Source organism: Oncorhynchus nerka, linkage group LG22 (assembly GCF_034236695.1).
Source record: "Oncorhynchus nerka isolate Pitt River linkage group LG22, Oner_Uvic_2.0, whole genome shotgun sequence".
Lineage (NCBI taxonomy): Eukaryota > Metazoa > Chordata > Actinopteri > Salmoniformes > Salmonidae > Oncorhynchus > Oncorhynchus nerka.
Genome location: NC_088417.1, coordinates 22,585,917 through 22,605,143, shown reverse-complemented (window position 1 = coordinate 22,605,143; position 19,227 = coordinate 22,585,917). Strand labels below are relative to the sequence as shown.

The following is a 19,227-nucleotide window of genomic DNA, read 5'->3' as shown; positions in this document are numbered from 1 at the left end:
TGATACACACACTAAACTGTTGAGCGTGAAAAACCCAGAAGTGTTGCAGTTCTTGAAACACTCAAACCGGTGGGCCTGGAACTTACTAATATACCCCATTCAAAGGCACTTAAATATTTAGTCAATGTCTCAATTGTCTCAAGTTTAAAAATCCTGCTTTAAGCTGTCTTCTCCCCTTAATCTACATTGATTGAAATGGATTTAACAGGTGACAACAATAAGGGATCACAGTTTTCACTTGAATCACGTGGTCAGTTTATGTCATGGAAAGAGCTGGTGTTCCTAATGTTTTGTATACTCAGTGTACACAGTGCCTTCGGAAAGTATTCAGACCTCCTGACTTTTTCCACATTTTGTTACATTACAGCCTTATTCTAAAATGATTAAATTGTTTTTTTTCCCTCAGCATTCTAACACAATACCCCATAATGACAAAACAAAACATTTCTAAAAAATGTAAAACAGAAATACCTTATTTACGTAAGTATTCAGACGTTTTGCTATGAGACTCGAAATTGAGCTCAGGTGCATCCTGTTTCCATTGATCATTCTTAAAGGTATTTCTACAACGTAATTGGAGTCCACCTGTGGTAAATTAAATTGATTGATATTATTATTTGACCATGCTGGTCATTTATGAACATTTGAACATCTTGGCCATGTTCTGTTATAATCTCCACGCGGCACAGCCAGAAGAGGACTGGCCACCCCTCATAGCCTGGTTCCTCTCTAGGTTTCTTCCTAGGTTTTGGCCTTTCTAGGGAGTTTTTCCTAGCCACCGTGCTTCTACACCTGCATTGCTTGCTGTTTGGGGTTTTAGGCTGGGTTGCTGTACAGCACTTTGAGATATCAGCTGATCTAAGAAGGGCTATATAAATACATTTGATTTGATTTAATTTGATTGGACATGATTTGGAAAGGCACACACCTGTCTATATAATATCCCACAGTTAACAGTGCATGTCAGAGCAAAAACCAAGCCATGAGGTCAAAGGAATTGTCCGTAGAGCTCCGAGGCAGGATTGTGTCAAGGCACAGATCTCAGGAAGGGTACCAAAACATTTCTGCAGCATTGAAGATTTCAAAGAACACAGTGGCCAGACTGGGGCGAAGGTTCACCTTCTAACAGGACAACGACCCTAAGCACACGCAGGAGTGGCTTCGGGAGAAGTCTCTGAATGTCCTTGAGTGGCCCAGCCAGAGTCCGGACTTGAACCCGATCAAACATCTCTGGAGAGACCTGAAAATAGCTGTGCAGCAATGCTCCCTATCTAACCTGACAGAGCTTGAGAGGATTTGCAGTGATGAATGGTAGAAAGTCCCCGAATACAGGTGTGCCAAGCTTATAGCATCATACCCAAGAAGACAAAGTACTGAGTAAAGGGTCTGAATACTTATGTAAATGTGATATCCCCCTTAGGAGACTGAAACTATTTGGCATGGGTCCCCAGATCCTCAATGTTCTACAGCTGCACCATCGAAAGCATCCTGACCGGTTGCATCACCGCCTGGTACGGCAACTGCTCTGCATCTACAGAGGGTAGTGCGTACGGCCCAGTACATCACTGGGGCCAAGCTTCCTCCCATCCAGGACCTATATAATAGGTGGTGTCAGAGGAAAACACCCAAAATTGTCAGAGACTCCAGTCACCCAAGTCATAGGCTGTTTTCTCTGCTACTCCACGGAAAGCGGTACCGGAGCGCCAAATCTAGGGCCAAAAGGCTCCTTAACAGCTTCTACCCCCAAGCCATAAGACTTTTGAACAATTAATCACATGGCCACCGAACTATTTACATTGACCCCCCCCCCCATTTGTTTTGTACACTGCTGCTACTCTCTGTTTATTATCTATGCATTGTCACTTCACCCCTACCTACATGTACAAATTACCTCCATTATTCTGTACCCCTGCACATTGACTCGGTACCGGTACTTTAGCCTATCTGGTTAATATTTTGTTAACTCTTCTTGAACTGCACTGTTGGTTAAGACGCTACCCATCCCGTTAGCGGGATCATTTTCGTCAGCAACAGCTGAATTGCATAGCGCCACAGTCAAATAATATTACTAAAAAGTATTCATATTCATGAAATCACAAGTGCTATATTGCAAAACACAATTTAGCCTTTTGTTAATCCACCTGTCATCTCAGATTTTGAAATTATGCTTTACAGCGAAAGCAATCCAAGCGTTTGTGTAAGTTTATCGATAGCATAACAACACATTATGTACACTAAGCATTAAGTAGCTAGGTCACGAAAATCAGAAAAGCAAATCAAATTAAATCTTCGGATGTTTTCACTCACGAGACTCCCAGTTACACAACAAATGTTCCTTTTGTTCCATAAAGATTATTTTTATACCCAAAATACCTCCATTTGTTTGTTGCGTTATGTTCAGAAATCCATAGGAAAGAGGGGTCACGACAACGCAGATGTATATTCCAAATAATATCCATAATGTCCACAGAAACTTGTCAAACGTTTTTTATAATCAATCCTCAGGTTGTTTTTAAAATATATATTCGATAATATATCAACCGGTTGTGTAGGTTTTTCAATAACACCGGGAGAAACAATGGCCGCTTTACTCTGTAGCGCAAAACTCACTCTGAGAGCCCCCACCTATCCACTTACGCAATGTGATCTTTCACGCTCATTTTTCAAAATAAAAGCCTGAAACTATGTCTAAAGACTGTTGACACCTTAGGGAAGCCATAGAAAAAGGAATCTGGTTGATATCCCTTTAAATGGAGGATAGGCATGCATAGGAACAGAGAGGTTTCAAAATAAGAGGCACTTCCTGATTGGATTTTCCTCAGGTTTTCGCCTGCAGTATCAGTTCTATTATACTCACATACTATATTTTTACAGTTTTGGAAACTTTAGAGTGTTTTCTATCCTATTCTTTCTATACTAACCTAATCAATTATATGTATATTCTAGTTTCTGGGGCTGAGAAATAGGCAGTTTCAAATGGGTACGTTCTTTTGCCAAAAACAAAAATACTGCCCCCTACACGCAAAAGGTTATTAAGGGCTTGTAAGTCATTTTTTCACAGTAAGGTCTACACTTGTTGTATTCGGGGCATGTGACAAATAACATTTGATTTGATTTGATATTTCAGTTGTATTTTTTATAAAATGTGTGTGTGTGTGTGTGTAATGTTCACACAGAAGAACAATGGGGTTTAGATGAGAGGAACAACAAAACAGTACTATGAAATATTTACTGGGAATGTTTCCTAAATAAGACTTTGCTTAGCCCCAAGCCCAGGGTCTATTGTGTACTGTTAGTCTATTCAAGTTATATCCCTTCTCTCTCTAAATAGCCCTCCGTCTCTCTCTCTCTCTCTCTCTCTCTCTCTCTCTCTCTCTCTCTCTCTCTCTCTCTCTCTCTCTCTCTCTTCCTCTGGAAAAGGAACACTCAGACCCAACTTGATTAGCTGGGTTCTATAGATGTTCTGATCTTTTCAGTGAACACAGCTGTAGTGAATGGGAGTGCAGTGAAGGAGGTTAGAATCCAAGTTATTCTTCAGTTTTTTAAATTCAAATATTTTCAATTCCCTACATGATTTCAGGATGGGTGGACAGTAGTTCATCACGAGCGTGAGTAATACACTGCCCTGTTTGTGTGTCATGGTATCAGCCTTAGGCTGTCCTGTCTACTCCTGTCTGTCACACCTGAATGACCAATGTCACTGACACATACGTATGTTGGATCTTAATTTGATCACCTTGTTGCAGAAGAACTTTCCTGCAATGCAAGAAATCTAAAACGTGGAGTGTATTTGAAGTTTAAACAGTTTACTGAAATTTGTATTTTCCACTTTCACATTTCAGACTTTTTACAAAAAATGTATCAAACCCTACAAAAATGTCCATTAAATATAATCCACTTAATAATTGACATTTCCTGTTGCTGCAGGATTATTTTCCTGCTGTAGCAAGCTGGCCCAAATTAAAATCCTACATCTGTACACAGTCTCTGACAGATTCAACATTAACACATTCAACAAAAGTCTTGTCCCAAAGTCACCCCAGAGAGTGTTCTGCTCTTGCAACTTTAGTGTCTTCCGGGGATAGTCCACTCTGCTGCCTAGACTCCCCACTCAATCTGTGCACGTATGAAAGAGGAGAGAGAAAGAGAGTGGAAGGAAAGGGGGAAAAGGAGGAGAGGGACAGTAGACAGCACACCCACGCAGATGGATGGACAACAGTAGCCTTCGATAGATAGAGTGTGTGGGAATGGTGTATTCAGACTAAAAACCTTTTGTTTTTGTCTCCCTGTCTCTAACCAGGGGTACTAATTGAGAGGAATACAGGAGTTTACCTCGTACAAAGTAGCGAGAAATGAGAGTGAAGAAATTGATTGACTAGAACGTCTTTGAAAGGACATTTGGATTTTGAGCTCTTGGTACTAGAAGAATGACACAGTCTGTCTGTAAAGTCTCCTGTACACGTTAGGATCTATATGAAACATTGATCAGAAAAGCCTTAAACTAGGCAAGTTACAGCACTTAGGGAGGAGTTGGGGAGACCTTGAAATGAGTATGTGTGGCAATGGTTTACGGTCTTAGTAGTGTGTGTGTGTGTGTGTGTGTGTGTGTGTGTGTGTGTGTGTGTGTGTGTGTGTGTGTGTGTGTGTGTGTGTGTGTGTGTGTGTGTGTAATACTACTAGTACTAGCAGAGTGTGTGTTCTGTTACATGTTTGTGTTAGAAGAGAGGAGAATATAGGATTAGGTCAATAATGAGGTGGTTTGAACTGCCATATCAGAATGCTGTTTGCTTTGAAGTCTGGGGTAATGAGAACATTCACACACACTGTCTCCTCACACAGTGCATGTGTGTGTGTGTGTGTGTGTGTGTGTGTGTGTGTGTGTGTGTGTGTGTGTGTGTGTGTGTGTGTGTGTGTGTGTGTGTGTGTGTGTGTTGGAGACTCCACTTACAACTGTTAATCACTTCCTACAGAATATGTAGACAGGGTTTGCCTTGGGGCTAGATAACATGATCATGGATCGGAAGCCAAATAAACATATGAAAATAGAACAGATGCTGATGAGATCAATGAAGACTCCAGTCATCAATAAAACATAAGTTCTGTGTTGTGTCCAAGTATAAGTTTATCAACATGTTATGTTATGATCGCTAGGGTTCTATATCTGTAAATGTGCTATTATTGAATGGCAGAATGTGTGAATTTAACAGTTTGACTTTGCCACTTGGTACGGTTAGCTGAGGGTAAGAATGTAACCACAAACTCATATACAAAGCTATGGATGCTATGACTGACACTGTACCTTGAGGGGCTGGATAAACAGACTGGAGGTGTTGACGTCACAGAGAGGCGATTCTGCCGATCACAAAGATACAACGTTGTCCCTCCTGGACTTGTCTTTTACCTCTTTCTCCCTCTATTTACAATAACTTTCTCTCCCCACTACTTTCTCTATGTCTGTTATCTCTCTCCCCCTCTTTCTCTCTGTCTCTCTCTCTGTCTCGCTCTCAGTACCTTCCAGGGTTGTTCAATCCAACACAGACAGTTGGCCAAGTCTTCTTTGTCTGTCCTGGTGCTGACACTAAGAACTGCCGGTGGCAGAGGCAGAGGGGCAGAGACAGAGGCAGAGGAAGAGAGAGGGAGGCAGAGGAAGAGAGAGGGAGGCAGAGGAAGAGAGAGGGAGGCAGGCAGAGAGAAGGAGGCAGAGGAAGAGAGAGGGAGGCAGAGGGGCAGAGACAGAGGCAGAGGAAGAGAGAGGGAGGCAGAGGAAGAGAGAGGGAGGCAGAGGAAGAGAGAGAGAAGGAGGCAGAGGCAGAGAGAAGGAGGCAGAGGAAGAGAGAGGGAGGCAGAGGGGCAGAGACAGAGGCAGAGGAAGAGAGAGGGAGGCAGAGGAAGAGAGAGGGAGGCAGAGGAAGAGAGAGGGAGGCAGAGGGGCAGAGACAGAGGCAGAGGAAGAGAGAGGGAGGCAGAGGAAGAGAGAGGGAGGCAGAGGAAGAGAGAGGGAGGCAGAGACAGAGAGAGGGAGGCAGAGGCAGAGAGAAGGAGGCAGAGGAAGAGAGAGGGAGGCAGAGGCAGAGAGAATGAGGCAGAGGCAGAGAGAATGAGGCAGAGGCATAGAGAGGGAGGCAGAGAGAGGGAGGCAGAGAGAGTGAGGCAGAGAGAGAGAGGGAGGCAGAGAGAGGGAGGCAGAGAGAGGGAGGCAAAGAGAGAGAGGCAGAGAGAGAGAGGGAGGCAGAGAGATAGAGGGAGGCAGAGGTAGGGCGAGAGGCAGAGAGAGAAGCAGAGAGGGATGCAGAGAGAGGGATGCAGAGAGAGAGATGCAGAGAGAGGGGGGGGGCAGCAGTACAGAAACACTTTCTTTATATTATGTCCACCAAGGGTTAAATAGGTCCTAAACTATTTTAGAACTGGACTGGAGAGGCCAACCCAGTCTGTCCAGAAGGACAACATGGTCAACAATGTCGAATGCAGAACTAAGAGTACATGGACTGTGTCACGTGTGCTCCCTCTCTGGCCTCTGGGTCACCAGGCTGCTCGTTAGGGCACACACCTGTCACCAGCGTTAGGCGCATAATGACACTCACCTGGACTCCATCACCTCCTTGATTATCTGCCCTTTATATGTCCCTCCCTTTAGTTTCTTCCCCAGTCGTCATTGTTCCTGTTTCCTGTCGGTGCGCTGTTTGTGTTACATGTTTGTTTCATTTTTTATTAAATGTTTTCACTCCCAGAACTTGTTCCCGACCCTCAGCGTACATCGTTACAGACAGAAAGGCGAGGGCACTTATCAAACTTCTCATCAGGTCTTTCTTAACTGACACCTAGCCTAATCTTATCTCTGAAATATGCTGCAAACTCGTCACATTTAGATGTGGAGGAAAGTTGACATACAGTGCATTCGGAAAGTATTCAGACCCCTTTACTTTTTCCACATTTTGTTAAGTTACAGCCTTGGTCTAAAATGTATGAAATTCATTTTTTCTCATCAATCTACACACAATACCCCATAATGACATAGCAAAAGCAGGTTTGTAGACATTTTAGAACATTTATCAAATAATATCAATGGAAATATGACATTTACATAAGTATTCAGACCCTTTAATCAGTAGTTTGTTGAAGCACCTTTGACAGCGATTACAGCATTGAGTCTTCTTGGGTATGACGCTTGTTTTTGGGGAGTTTCACCCATTCTTCTCTGTAGCTCCTCTCAAGCTCTGTCAGGATAGATGGGAGCATTGCTTCACAGCTATTTTCAGGTCTCTCCAGAGATGTTCGATCAGGTTCAAGTCTGCGCTCTGGCTGGGCCAATCAAGGACATTCAGAGACCTCTCCCGAAGCCACTCCTGCATTGCCTTGACTGTGTGCTGAGGGTCATTGTTCTGTTGGAAGGTGAACCTTCACCCCAGTCTTAGGTCCTGCGGGCTCTGGAGCAGATTTCCATCAAGAATCCTTGCTCTGGTCATCTTTCCCTCGATCCTGACTAGTCTCCCAGTCCCCCCCACTGAAAAACATCCCCACAGCATGATGGTGGCACCACCATGCTTCGCCATAGGGATGGTGCCAGGTTTCCTCAGACGTGACAGTTGGCATTCAGAGAATATTGTTTCTGAGAGTCTTTTAGGTCACTTTTGGCAAACTCCAAGCGGGCAGTCATGTGCCTTTTACTGAGGAATGGCTTCTGTCTGACACTCTACAATAAAGGCCTGATTAGTGGAGTGCTGTAGAGATAGTTGTCTTTCTGGAATCTTCTCCCATCTCCACAGAGGAACTCTGGAGCTCTGTCAGAGTGACCATCGGGTTCTGACCAAGGCCTTTCTCACCCGAATCCTCAGTTTGGCCTAGCGGCCAGTTCTAGGAAGAGTTTTGGTGGTTCCAAACTTCTTCCATTTAAGATTGAAGGAGGCCACTGTTTTCTTGGGGACATTCAACGCTTTAAGAGCACTCCCCAATTATTCTGATTAATAGTGATCAAATGTCAAAAATGAGCCCATCTGGGATTTCTAATTGCCTTGTTATATATGCCAAATTGCTCTCTCAGAATATCATAATGGACCCGAAACTTTTACTTTCTCCACGTACGCTCTGCCTTTCTGCAATTTCTCTTTAATCGACTAGTTTTCTCTCATTCAAGGAGCTCTCTGTTTGGATGTGGCCTTTTTCATCTTTACTGGAGCTGTGGTATCAATAGTGGCCCTTAATGCTATTACATTATCAACTAAATCATCAATAGTGGCCCTTAATGCTATTACATTTATCAACTAAATCATCAATAGTGGCCCTTAATGCTATTACATTTATCAGCTAAATCATCAATAGTGGCCCTTAATGCTATTACATTTATCAACTAAATCATCAATAGTGGCCCTTAATGCTATTACATTTATCAACTAAATCATAAATAGTGGCCCTTAATGCTATTACATTTATCAACTAAATCATAAATAGTGGCCCTTAATGCTATTACATTTATCAACTAAATCATCAATAGTGGCCCTTAATGCTATTACATTTATCAACTAAATCATCAATAGTGGCCCTTAATGCTATTACATTTATCAGCTAAATCATCAATAGTGGCCCTTAATGCTATTACATTTATCAACTAAATCATCAATAGTGGCCCTTAATGCTATTACATTTATCAACTAAATCATCAATAGTGGCCCTTAATGCTATTACATTTATCAACTAAATCATCAATAGAGGAAAGTAGAATAGGTGGTGGAGTATTGTTCATACACTCAATAAAAAATGTAGCAACTTCAGAGGTAAGAGAGTGTAGTGTTTCTTAATAATGCATTCAGTATTACCCTGTGCTATGGGCAACAAGGTAGTATAAATTCACAGTGGTGATCAGATAAAGCAACATCAACAAAGGATGATATGTAACTAGAAAGCCCCTTGGTAATAACTAGGTCCAGTGTATGGCCACAGTTATGGGTGGGCCCAGTAGAAAGCCCCTTGGTAATAACTAGGTCCAGTGTATAGCCACAGTTATGGGTGGGCCCAGTAGAAAGCCCCTTGGTAATAACCAGGTCCAGAATATGGCCACAGTTATGGGTGGGCCCAGTAGAAAGCCCCTTGGTAATAACCAGGTCCAGAATATGGCCACAGTTATGGGTGGGCCCAGTAGAAAGCCCCTTGGTAATAACCAGGTCCAGAGTATGGCCGCAGTTATGGGTGGGCCCAGTAGAAAGCCCCTTGGTAATAACCAGGTCCAGAGTATGGCCGCAGTTATGGGTGGGCCCAGTAGAAAGCCCCTTGGTAATAACCAGGTCCAGAGTATGGCCGCAGTTATGGGTGGGCCCAGTAGAAAGCCCCTTGGTAATAACCAGGTCCAGAGTATGGCCACAGTTATGGGTGGGCCCAGTAGAAAGCCCCTTGGTAATAACCAGGTCCAGAATATGGCCACAGTTATGGGTGGGCCCAGTAGAAAGCCCCTTGGTAATAACCAGGTCCAGAGTATGGCCGCAGTTATGGGTGGGCCCAGTAGAAAGCCCCTTGGTAATAACCAGGTCCAGAGTATGGCCACAGTTATGGGTGGGCCCAGTAGAAAGCCCCTTGGTAATAACCAGGTCCAGAGTATGGCCGCAGTTATGGGTGGGCCCAGTAGAAAGCCCCTTGGTAATAACCAGGTCCAGAGTATGGCCACAGTTATGGGTGGGCCCAGTAACATGTTGGATAAAGTCCATCAAGCTCAAAATATTCATAAATTCAATGGCCTTGGAATCTCTTTGTCAACAAGAATATTATAATCACCCAACACAATGATTTTATCACAGTTCTCAAGGACAATAGATAATCGTTCAGATAGATCAGTAAAGAAAGTGGGGCAGTGCTTTGGTGGCCTATACAGGGTTGTGACCAGCACTGGTGGCCGACATGTAAACAGTATAGCATGATGCTCAAAAGACCCAAAGTCACCAAATGAAATGGCCTTCCAGCCGAGAGCATTAGTTAAAGTAGAGGCTCCTTGGGACTGTAGTGGCGAGGGTCGAGAGCTTCAAGTTCCTCGCTGTCCACATCAGTAAAGAATTATTATGCTCCACACACACCAAAACAGTCGTGAAGAAGGCACGACAAAGCCTTATCCCCCTCAGGAGGCTGAAAATATTTCTCATGGGCCCTCAGATCCTCAAAACCTTCTACAGCTGCACCATTGGGATCATCTTGACTGGCTGCATCACCACTTGGTATTGTAACTGCTTGGCATCCGACCGCAAGACGCTACAGAGGGTAGTGCGTACGGCCCAGTACATCACTAGGGCTGAGCTCCCTGCCATACAGGTCCTCTATACCAGCCGGTGTCAGAGGAAGGCCCTAAACATTTGGCAAGGAAAGGTCACGCACATGCTGTGTGCATGTGTCCTGCGTGTGTTGGATTTATAGCATGTGTGAAGTCTGTGTGCATGGCTCTGCATGGTTTCTAACTACAGTCTGATAGCAGAGAATGCCAGTTGGGGGATGATATGACAGATGTGTTGGATGTATGCTATATCTGGGGATGGTGATTGGGGTGGGGAGGCGAGGGGAGTGCAGAGAGACGAGGAGGAGAGGGAGTTGAGCTGTCTGAGGCGTAGTCATGTGTGAGAGATAGAATATGTGCGTGTGTGTGTATGCCTTCTTGCTGGCTAGTGAGCAAGTGTGTGACGTAGTTTTCATTTCAAAATATCCTTAACATTCTACTGAATGGGAAAAGTTTCCTTTCAAATAGCCACTGCTTGGGTCTTTAGCCTTTATAGGGCTTTGGGAATTAAGTTTTAAGATCAGAGTGTATATTATACAGCTGTCTCAGTGAGAACATAAAGGGGATTTGACTGTAGGGAGAAAATGAAAGCATGAAGGGTTGAAGGTTAAAAAGCCTGACATGGAATGAGTGTGGTAAAACGACAGAAGTTGCCGTGGCTGAAGATTGGAGGGATGAAACATTTTTTCGTAACCTTTATTCAGCCTAATCGTATCACACACACATACACACACGCACCTTGTGCGTAGGCTTTAAGTGCTTTATTCGCCTCTTACCTTGCAGCCTTGAAATACCTGTCCAATGTGGTTAGATGCAAGAGGCACAATGGTTGCCTGGCAACCAAACACTCTCCTTGCTGGAGGGGGGAAGATAGATAGGGAGAGGAGAGAGGGTAAGATAAGTGAGGGTGTGGAGGGGAGAAATGAGAGTGAGGGGATATGAGGAGAGGAGAGAGGGTAAGATAAGTGAGGGTGTGGAGGGGGGAAATGAGAGTGAGGGGATATGAGGAGAGGAGAGAGGGTAAGATAAGTGAGGGTGTGGAGGGGAGAAATGAGAGTGAGGGGATATGAGGAGAGGAGAGAGGGTAAGATAAGTGAGGGTGTGGAGGGGGAAATGAGAGTGAGGGGATATGAGGAGAGGAGAGAGAGGGTAAGATAAGTGAGGGTGTGGAGGGGGAAATGAGAGTGAGGGGATATGAGGAGAGGAGAGAGGGTACGATAAGTGAGGGTGTGGAGGGGAGAAATGAGAGTGAGGGGATATGAGGAGAGGAGAGAGGGTAAGATAAGTGAGGGTGTGGAGGGGAGAAATGAGAGTGAGGGGATATGAGGAGAGGAGAGAGGGTAAGATAAGTGAGGGTGTGGAGGGGGAAATGAGAGTGAGGGGATATGAGGAGAGGAGAGAGAGGGTAAGATAAGTGAGGGTGTGGAGGGGGAAATGAGAGTGAGGGGATATGAGGAGAGGAGAGAGGGTACGATAAGTGAGGGTGTGGAGGGGAGAAATGAGAGTGAGGGGATATGAGGAGAGGAGAGAGGGTAAGATAAGTGAGGGTGTGGAGGGGGGAAATGAGAGTGAGGGGATATGAGGAGAGGAGAGAGAGGGTAAGATAAGTGAGGGTGTGGAGGGGGGAAATGAGAGTGAGGGGATATGAGGAGAGAGGGAAATTGAGCGTCTTTGAACTGTATCAGAGAGGATCCTACCTTTGATCGTTCCGGAGCTCTGCAGGAAACAGGCGTGTCACGGCAGGACAGGTTGCGTGCTTTAGCAAGTAAGGTAAAAGCTGAATCATGACAGACAAGGGGAAGGCTTCCAAAGGAGGGAGAAATAGTGGTGACAGAACAGTCATGATTGTTACAGTATAATGACATCATTATTAACTATAAGGGTTATGGCTCTTGTATAGAGGATCCTAATGCTGAATCCAATGTTTAATGCTTTGTTAAGTGTTGTTTTCAGTTATCCTGTTTTTCTTCTTTATTTAATTGTGTTCCAGCTCAGTAGGTACCTGTTGTAGCTTTCTGTCATATCAGCATAGTAATTATACAGCAGCAATTATGTGAGTGGAGTTTTGGGTGGTTAAGGTAGAGAAGCATCGTTAGTGCAGACGTTGACTTAATTGGTGGGTGAACCCAACTGAAGATTTCTGTCTGTTCCGTCTACAGTCTTTATATTGAAACAACAGCTGCTGTAATGGGGTGTTATAGTCATCTGGTGAATCACCTAACAGGGATCACTGTGGTGTTATGGTCATCTGGTGAATCACCTAACAAGGATCACTGTGGTGTTATAGTCATCTGGTGAATCACCTAACAGGGATCACTGTGGTGTTATAGTCATCTGGTGAATCACCTAACAGGGATCACTGTGGTGTTATAGTCATCTGGTGAATCACCTAACAGGGATCACTGTGGTGTTATAGTCATCTAGTGTAGGACCTAACAGGAACCACTGTGGTGTTATAGTGATCTGGTGAATCACCTAACAGGGATCACTGTGGTGTTATAGTCATCTGGTGAATCACCTAACAGGGATCACTGTGGTGTTATAGTCATCTGGTGAATCACCTAACAGGGATCACTGTGGTGTTATAGTCATCTAGTGTAGGACCTAACAGGAACCACTGTGGTGTTATAGTGATCTGGTGAATCACCTAATAGGGATCACTTGTGTTATATTCATCTGATGAAGGACCTAACAGGGATCACTGTGGTGTGTGATTCATTTGGATATATTTGGATTTATATTTTGGATTTGTTTTGTACAAATTTTGAAGACATTTTAACTTCTTGACGCTACTAGCGGGATAATTGTCATCAACAACCGCTGAATTGCACAGCGCCACATTCAAATGATATTACTAAAAATATTTATATTCATGAAAGCACAAGTGCAATATAGCAAAACACAGCTTAGCCTTTTGTTAATCCACCTGTCGTGTCATATTTTGAAAATATGCTTTACAGCGAAAGCAATCCAAGCGTTTGTGTAAGTTTATCGATCGCTCGACAAAATATTATGAACACCTAGCATCAAAGTAGCTTGGTCACAAAAATCAGAAAAGCATTCAAATTAATCGTTTACCTTTGATGATCTTCAGATGTTTTCACTCACGAGACTCCCAGTTGCACAATAAATGTTCCTTTTGTTCCATAAAGATTATTTTTATATCCAAAATACCTCCGTTTGTTTGGCACGTTATGTTCAGAAATCAACATTAAAGAGCGGTCACGACAACGCAGACGAAAATGACAAATAGTATCCGTAATGTCCACAGAAACATGTCAAACCTTTTTTATAATCAATCCTCAGGTTGTTTTTAAAATATATAATTGATAATATATCAACCGCAACTGTCTTTTTCAGTAAGAGAGGGAACGGCAATGGCTGCCCAAACTCTGTTGCGCCAAACAAAACGCTGCTGGCACCCGGCCATACAATGACGCAATGTTATCGTTCTCGCTCATTTTTCTAAATAAAAGCCTGAAACTATGTCTAATGACTGTTGACACCTTGAGGAAGCGATAGGAAAAGGAATCTGGTTGATATCCCTTTAAATGGAGCAAAGGCAGTCTATGGAACATGGGGTTTTCAAAATAGAAGCCACTTCCTGGTTTGATTTTCCTCAGGGTTTCGCCTGCAATATTTTGACAGTTTTGGAAACTTTAGAGTGTTTTCTTTCCTAATCTGTCAATTATATGCATATTCTAGCATCTGGTCCTGAGAAATAGGCCGTTTACTTTGGGAACGTTATTTTTCCAAACATAAAAATAGTGCCCCCTAGCTTCAAGAGGTTGGGAGAACAAGTGGGGAGAACAGGTTTTCCTACTTACAAAGCATGTAGAGGTCTGTAATTGTTATCATAGGTACACTTCAACTGTGAGAGACGGTATCTAAAACAAAAATCACATTGTATGATTTTTAAGTAATTAATTTGCATTTTATTGCATGACATAAGTATTTGATCATCTACCAACCAGTAAGAATTCCGGCTCTCTTAGTTTTTCTTCAAGAAGCCCTCCTGTTCTCCACTTATTACCTGTATTAACGGCACCTGTTTGAACTCGTTACCTGTATAAAAGACACATGTCCACACACTCAATCAAACAGACTCCAACCTCTCCACAATGGCCAAGACCAGAGAGCTGTGTAAGGACATCAGGGTTAAAATTGTAGACCTGCACAAGGCTGGGATGGGCTACAGGACAATAGGCAAGCAGCTTGGTGAGAAGGCAACAACTGTTGGTGCAATTATTAGAAAATGGAAGAAGGTCAAGATGACAGTCAATCACCCTCGGTCTGGGGCTCCATGCAAGAACTCATCTCGTGGGGCATCAATGATCATGAGGAAGGTGAGGGATCAGCCCAGAACTACACGGCAGGACCTGGTCAATGACCTGAAGAGAGCTGGGACCACAGTCTCAAAGAAAACCATTAGTAACACACTACGCCGTCATGGATTAAAATCCTGCAGCGCACGCAAGGTCCCCCTGCTCAAGCCAGCGCATGTCCAGGCCCGTCTGAAGTTTGCTAATGACCATCTGGATGATCCAGAGGAGGAATGGGAGAAGGTCATATGGTCTGATGAGACAAAAATATAGCTTTTTGGTCTAAACTCCACTCGCCGTGTTTGGAGGAAGAAGAGGGATGAGTACAACCACAAGAACACAATCCCAACCGTGAAGCATGGAGGTGGAAACATCATTCTTTGGAGATGCTTTTCTGCCAAGGGGACAGGACGACTGCATTGTATTGAGGGGAGGATGGATGGGGCCATGTATCGCGAGATCTTGGCCAACAACCTCCTTCCCTCAGTAAGAGCATTGAAGATGGGTCGTGGCTGGGTCTTCCAGCATAATAACGACCCGAAACACACAGCCAGGGCAACTAAGGAGTGGCTCCATAAGAAGCATCTCAAGGTCCTGGAGTGGCATAGCCAGTCTCCAGACCTGAGTCCAATAGAAAATCTTTGGAGGGAGCTGAAAGTCCGTATTGCCCAGCGACAGCCCCGAAACCTGAAGGATCTGGAGAAGGTCCGTATGGAGGAGTGGGCCAAAATCCCTGCTGCAGTGTGTCCAAACCTGGTCAAGAACTACAATGATCTCTGTAATTACAAACAAAGGTTTCTGTACCAAATATTAGGTTCTGTTTTTCTGATGTATCAAATACTTATGTCATGCAATAACATGCAAATGAATTACTTAAACATCATACAATGTGATTTTCTGGATGTTTGTTTTAGATTCCGTCTCTCACAGTTGAAGTGTACCTATGATAAAAATTACAGACCTCTACATGCTTTGTAAGTAGGAAAACTTGCAAAATCGGCAGTGTATCAAATACTTGTTCTCCCCACTGTATCTGTCTGTATGTTCTGTAGGATAGATTTTTCAATGTGTGTACTTTACAGGCGATTCTAACAAGTTTCTCTCTCACACTTTTGTTTTCTCTCTCTCCCTCTCCCTCTCTCTCTCCCTCTCCCTCTCCCCCTCTCTGTATCTCTCTCTCTCTCTCTCTCTCTCTCTCTCTCTCTCTCTCTCTCCTACAGGATGGATACTCTCAGTATCACTTTGTTGGTTCTGCCTCTACGATAGAGAGAGACAGACAGAGACCCTACTCCTCCTCTCGCACTCCCTCTGTGTCCCCTGTACGAACCTCACCCAACAACCGCTCAGGTCAGTGTGTGTGTGTGTGTGTGTGTGTGTGTGTGTGTGTGTGTGTGTGTGTGTGTGTGTGTGTGTGTGTGTGTGTGTGTGTGTGTGTGTGTGTCAGAGGAGGCTGGTGGGATGAGCTGTAGGAGGACTGGCTCATTGTAATTGCTGGAATGGAATAAATGGAACGGTATCAAATACAGCTAGCCTGCCTGTGGCTGTGCTTCCTCCACAGTGGATTTAGCCTGGTGATGAGGCAGAAAAGTGCTTTTCCTTCCCCTGGCTTAGTGGACTCTTTAACTGGCCCTGGCCTTTGCTTCAGAGCAACTAGCTTCCCTGCTTAATGGTGTGTGTGTGTGTGTGTGTGTGTGTGTGTGTGTGTGTGTGTGTGTGTGTGTGCGCGCGTCTGTGCCTGTGTGTTCAATAGCTGTTCCATCTCAAGGTCAATGAAAAAAACATCACTATGTCTTGCCACTTCATTTCTCTGCACCTACTAAGAACAGTATTATAATGGCATACCGCAAGTGAGAGTGTGGTATAGTAGTGATAACAGATCCCCGAGGAGTGAAGTTAGACATGATGACGTAAGTTGTAAGAGGAGGAGAGGGGAAGAATATTGACATTGAGAATCAGGAGCTTAGAGGGATTGTCACGCCCTGACCGTAGATTGCTTTGTAGGTTTCTACTTTTTGTTTGGTCAGGGTGTGATGCGGGTGGGTATTCTATGTTGTAGGTCTAGGTTTTCTTTTTCTATGTGTTTGGCCTGGTATGGTTCCCAATCAGAGGCAGCTGTCGATCGTTGTCTCTGATTGAGAGCCCATTTTGAGTTGTGGGTGATTATTTTCTGGTTGGTGTTTGTTGCACCTGACAGAACTGTTCGTTTATCGTTTTGTTGTTTTTGTTCGTGTATTCATCTTTATTAAAATCATTATGGATACGTACCACGCTGCACTTTGGTCCCCCTGTCCTTCTCCCAATGACAATCGTTACAGGGATATAGAAACTCTGCTCTCTCCTTTATCACGCTCTATTCCTGCGTTGCATGGTTCCCTCGTTCTTCTGTTCCCCTGCTCTCCAGTACATACTGTTCTGGATCTGCTACAACCATGTTTTCTAGCCTCTGAGACCGATCAAAGCAGATTGAGAGAGAGAGAGAGAGATGTGTGCGTCATCATCATTCAAGCGTAGGACCTTGTCTGTTCTCTGTGATTAACACTAGCCAAGAGAGACCCTGACCTAGGGGCCCATGCACACACACTGTCTCCGTGGGACTGTAGTAAATGATAAGGGTTTCATGGCTGAACTGTTTCTCTCCTCAGACAATCTCAGAGTAACTGACTGATCCTGCTCACATGACTGTTCTAACTGTGAGTGTGTGTGCATGTGCGTGCATGTGTCTGTGCAAGCGTGTGTGACCTTTCAAAGCCCCTTGGCGCTCACTGTACCATGCTGATAGCTCTCAGACCTGATCTCCATGGGTAACCGTATCTAACAGTGATGAGCTTGGTCTCCGGGGTTACGGGATCTAACGGTGTTGTGTTACGGTAGTGATTATCCGTTTAACATAGTTGCTGTCACAGGGTTGTCACACTCCCCTCCCCTCTCCTCCCCTTCCCACCCCTCCTCTCCCCACCCCTCCTCTCCCTCTCCTCTCACCACCTCTCTCCTCCTTTCCCCTCACGCCTCCTCTCCCCTCCTCAACCCTCCTCTCCCCACCTCAACCCTCCTTTCCCCACACTTCCTCTCCCCTCCCCACCCCTACTCTCCCTTCCCATCTCCCCTCCTCTCCCCTCCCCACCCCTCCTCCCCCACCCTTCCACTCCCCACTCCTCCTCTCCCCACCCTTCCTCTCCCCACCTCTATTCTCCCTTCACATCTCCCCCTCCTCTCTCCTCTCCCCACCCCTCCTCTCTTCTTCCCTCCTCTCCACTCCCCTCCTCTCCTTTCCCCACCCCTCCTCTCTTCTTTCCTCCCCTCCTCTCCCCTCCCTGCTTCTCCCACCCCCTCTCCTCTCCTCTCCCCACCCCTCCTCTCTTCTTCCCTCCTCTCCACTCCCCTCCTCTCCTTTCCCCACCCCTCCTCTCTTCTTTCCTCCCCTCCTCTCCCCTCCCTGCTTCTCCCACCCCCTCTCCTCTCCCCACCCCTCCTCTCCCCACCCATCCCCACCTCTCCTCTTCCCTCCCCTCCTCTCCTCCTCTCTCTATTGTTCTAGTAAGGAACAGTACGTTGTGTATGTTTCTATTAGGTTATTTATATTTATAGAATAGTGTAGTCTTTTAGGGATGAACATGCTACTTAAAGCCTTCTCTGATCTGGATGGTTTAATGCAGTGTAGGTGAGCAGTTGATATTATGTATGAAGTATTCACTTGATAAGAGTGTTTAGGTAAGCAGTATCATAGAGACTGTAGTGTGTGGGTAAGCATTTTCAGGGGACTGTAAGATGAGATCACATGCCCCCTGTGAGTGAGTGTCTGTGTGTTCGGGTGTGCGTGTGAGTAAGGGTTTTCAAGGGAATTACTGTGTGCTACTCTGACCTGCAGGAGACGACCTTCAGGCTGTCACACTAAACATACCTAATGATGATTAATGTGTGTGTGTGTGTGTGTGTGTGTGTGTGTGTGTGTGTGTGTGATTGTGTGTGTCTGACCGGTGTGTGTGTAATACAGTAAGCGCCCCGGCCTCTCCCAGAGAGATGATGAGTATGAAGGATCGCAAGCCCGAAAACGACTCCACGGCAACCAACGCAGGTTTCCACAGCAACAAAGGAGAGCACACATCCCGGAAAGACGCCATGGCAGGTGTGTGAGAGGAGATATAAAGAATAGATTATTACTTTCTATCTACGCATCTCTTTCCGCCATTCTCCCCCCTCTCTCTCCCCTCTCACTCTCACCCCCTCTCTCTCTTCCCCCTCTCTCTCTCCCCTCCTCTCTCTCTCCCCTCTCCCTCTCTCTCTCCCTCACTCTCTCTTTCCGCTCTCTCTCCCCCTCTCTCTCTCCTCCTCCCTCTCTCTCTCCCCCTCCCTCTCTCGTCCCCTCCCTCTCTCTCTCTCCCCTCTCTCTCCCCTCTCTCTCCCCTCACTCTCTCTCTCCGCTCTCTCGCCCTCTCTCTCTCTCTCTCCTCCTCCCCTTCTCTCTCTCCCCTCTCTCTCTCCCCCTCCCTCTCTCTCCCCCTCTCTCTATCTATTGCTGAGTTTTTCTCATATAATAACCTCAATAGATCACGAATAAAAGAATGTCCAGGACAAAGGTTTGAGTTCTTGAATCAAACGGTTTATTCTGAAACTCAACAGGCTACTGTAGCCTACGCCAGGTACATCTGTATAATACGCAAA

The 19,227-nt window shown here is 45.0% G+C and overlaps 1 protein-coding gene across 1 annotated transcript in view; it reads left to right on the top strand.

Moving 5' to 3' along the window:
- LOC115104506 (catenin delta-2-like) overlaps nt 1–19,227 on the top strand; it is a 102,311-nt gene that overhangs the window by 75,584 nt on the left and 7,500 nt on the right. The window contains exons 11-12 of the mRNA XM_065006799.1: nt 15,789–15,915; nt 18,560–18,691. Coding sequence (XP_064862871.1) covers nt 15,789–15,915; nt 18,560–18,691 — 259 coding nt within the window. The remainder of the gene's footprint in view (nt 1–15,788; nt 15,916–18,559; nt 18,692–19,227) is intronic.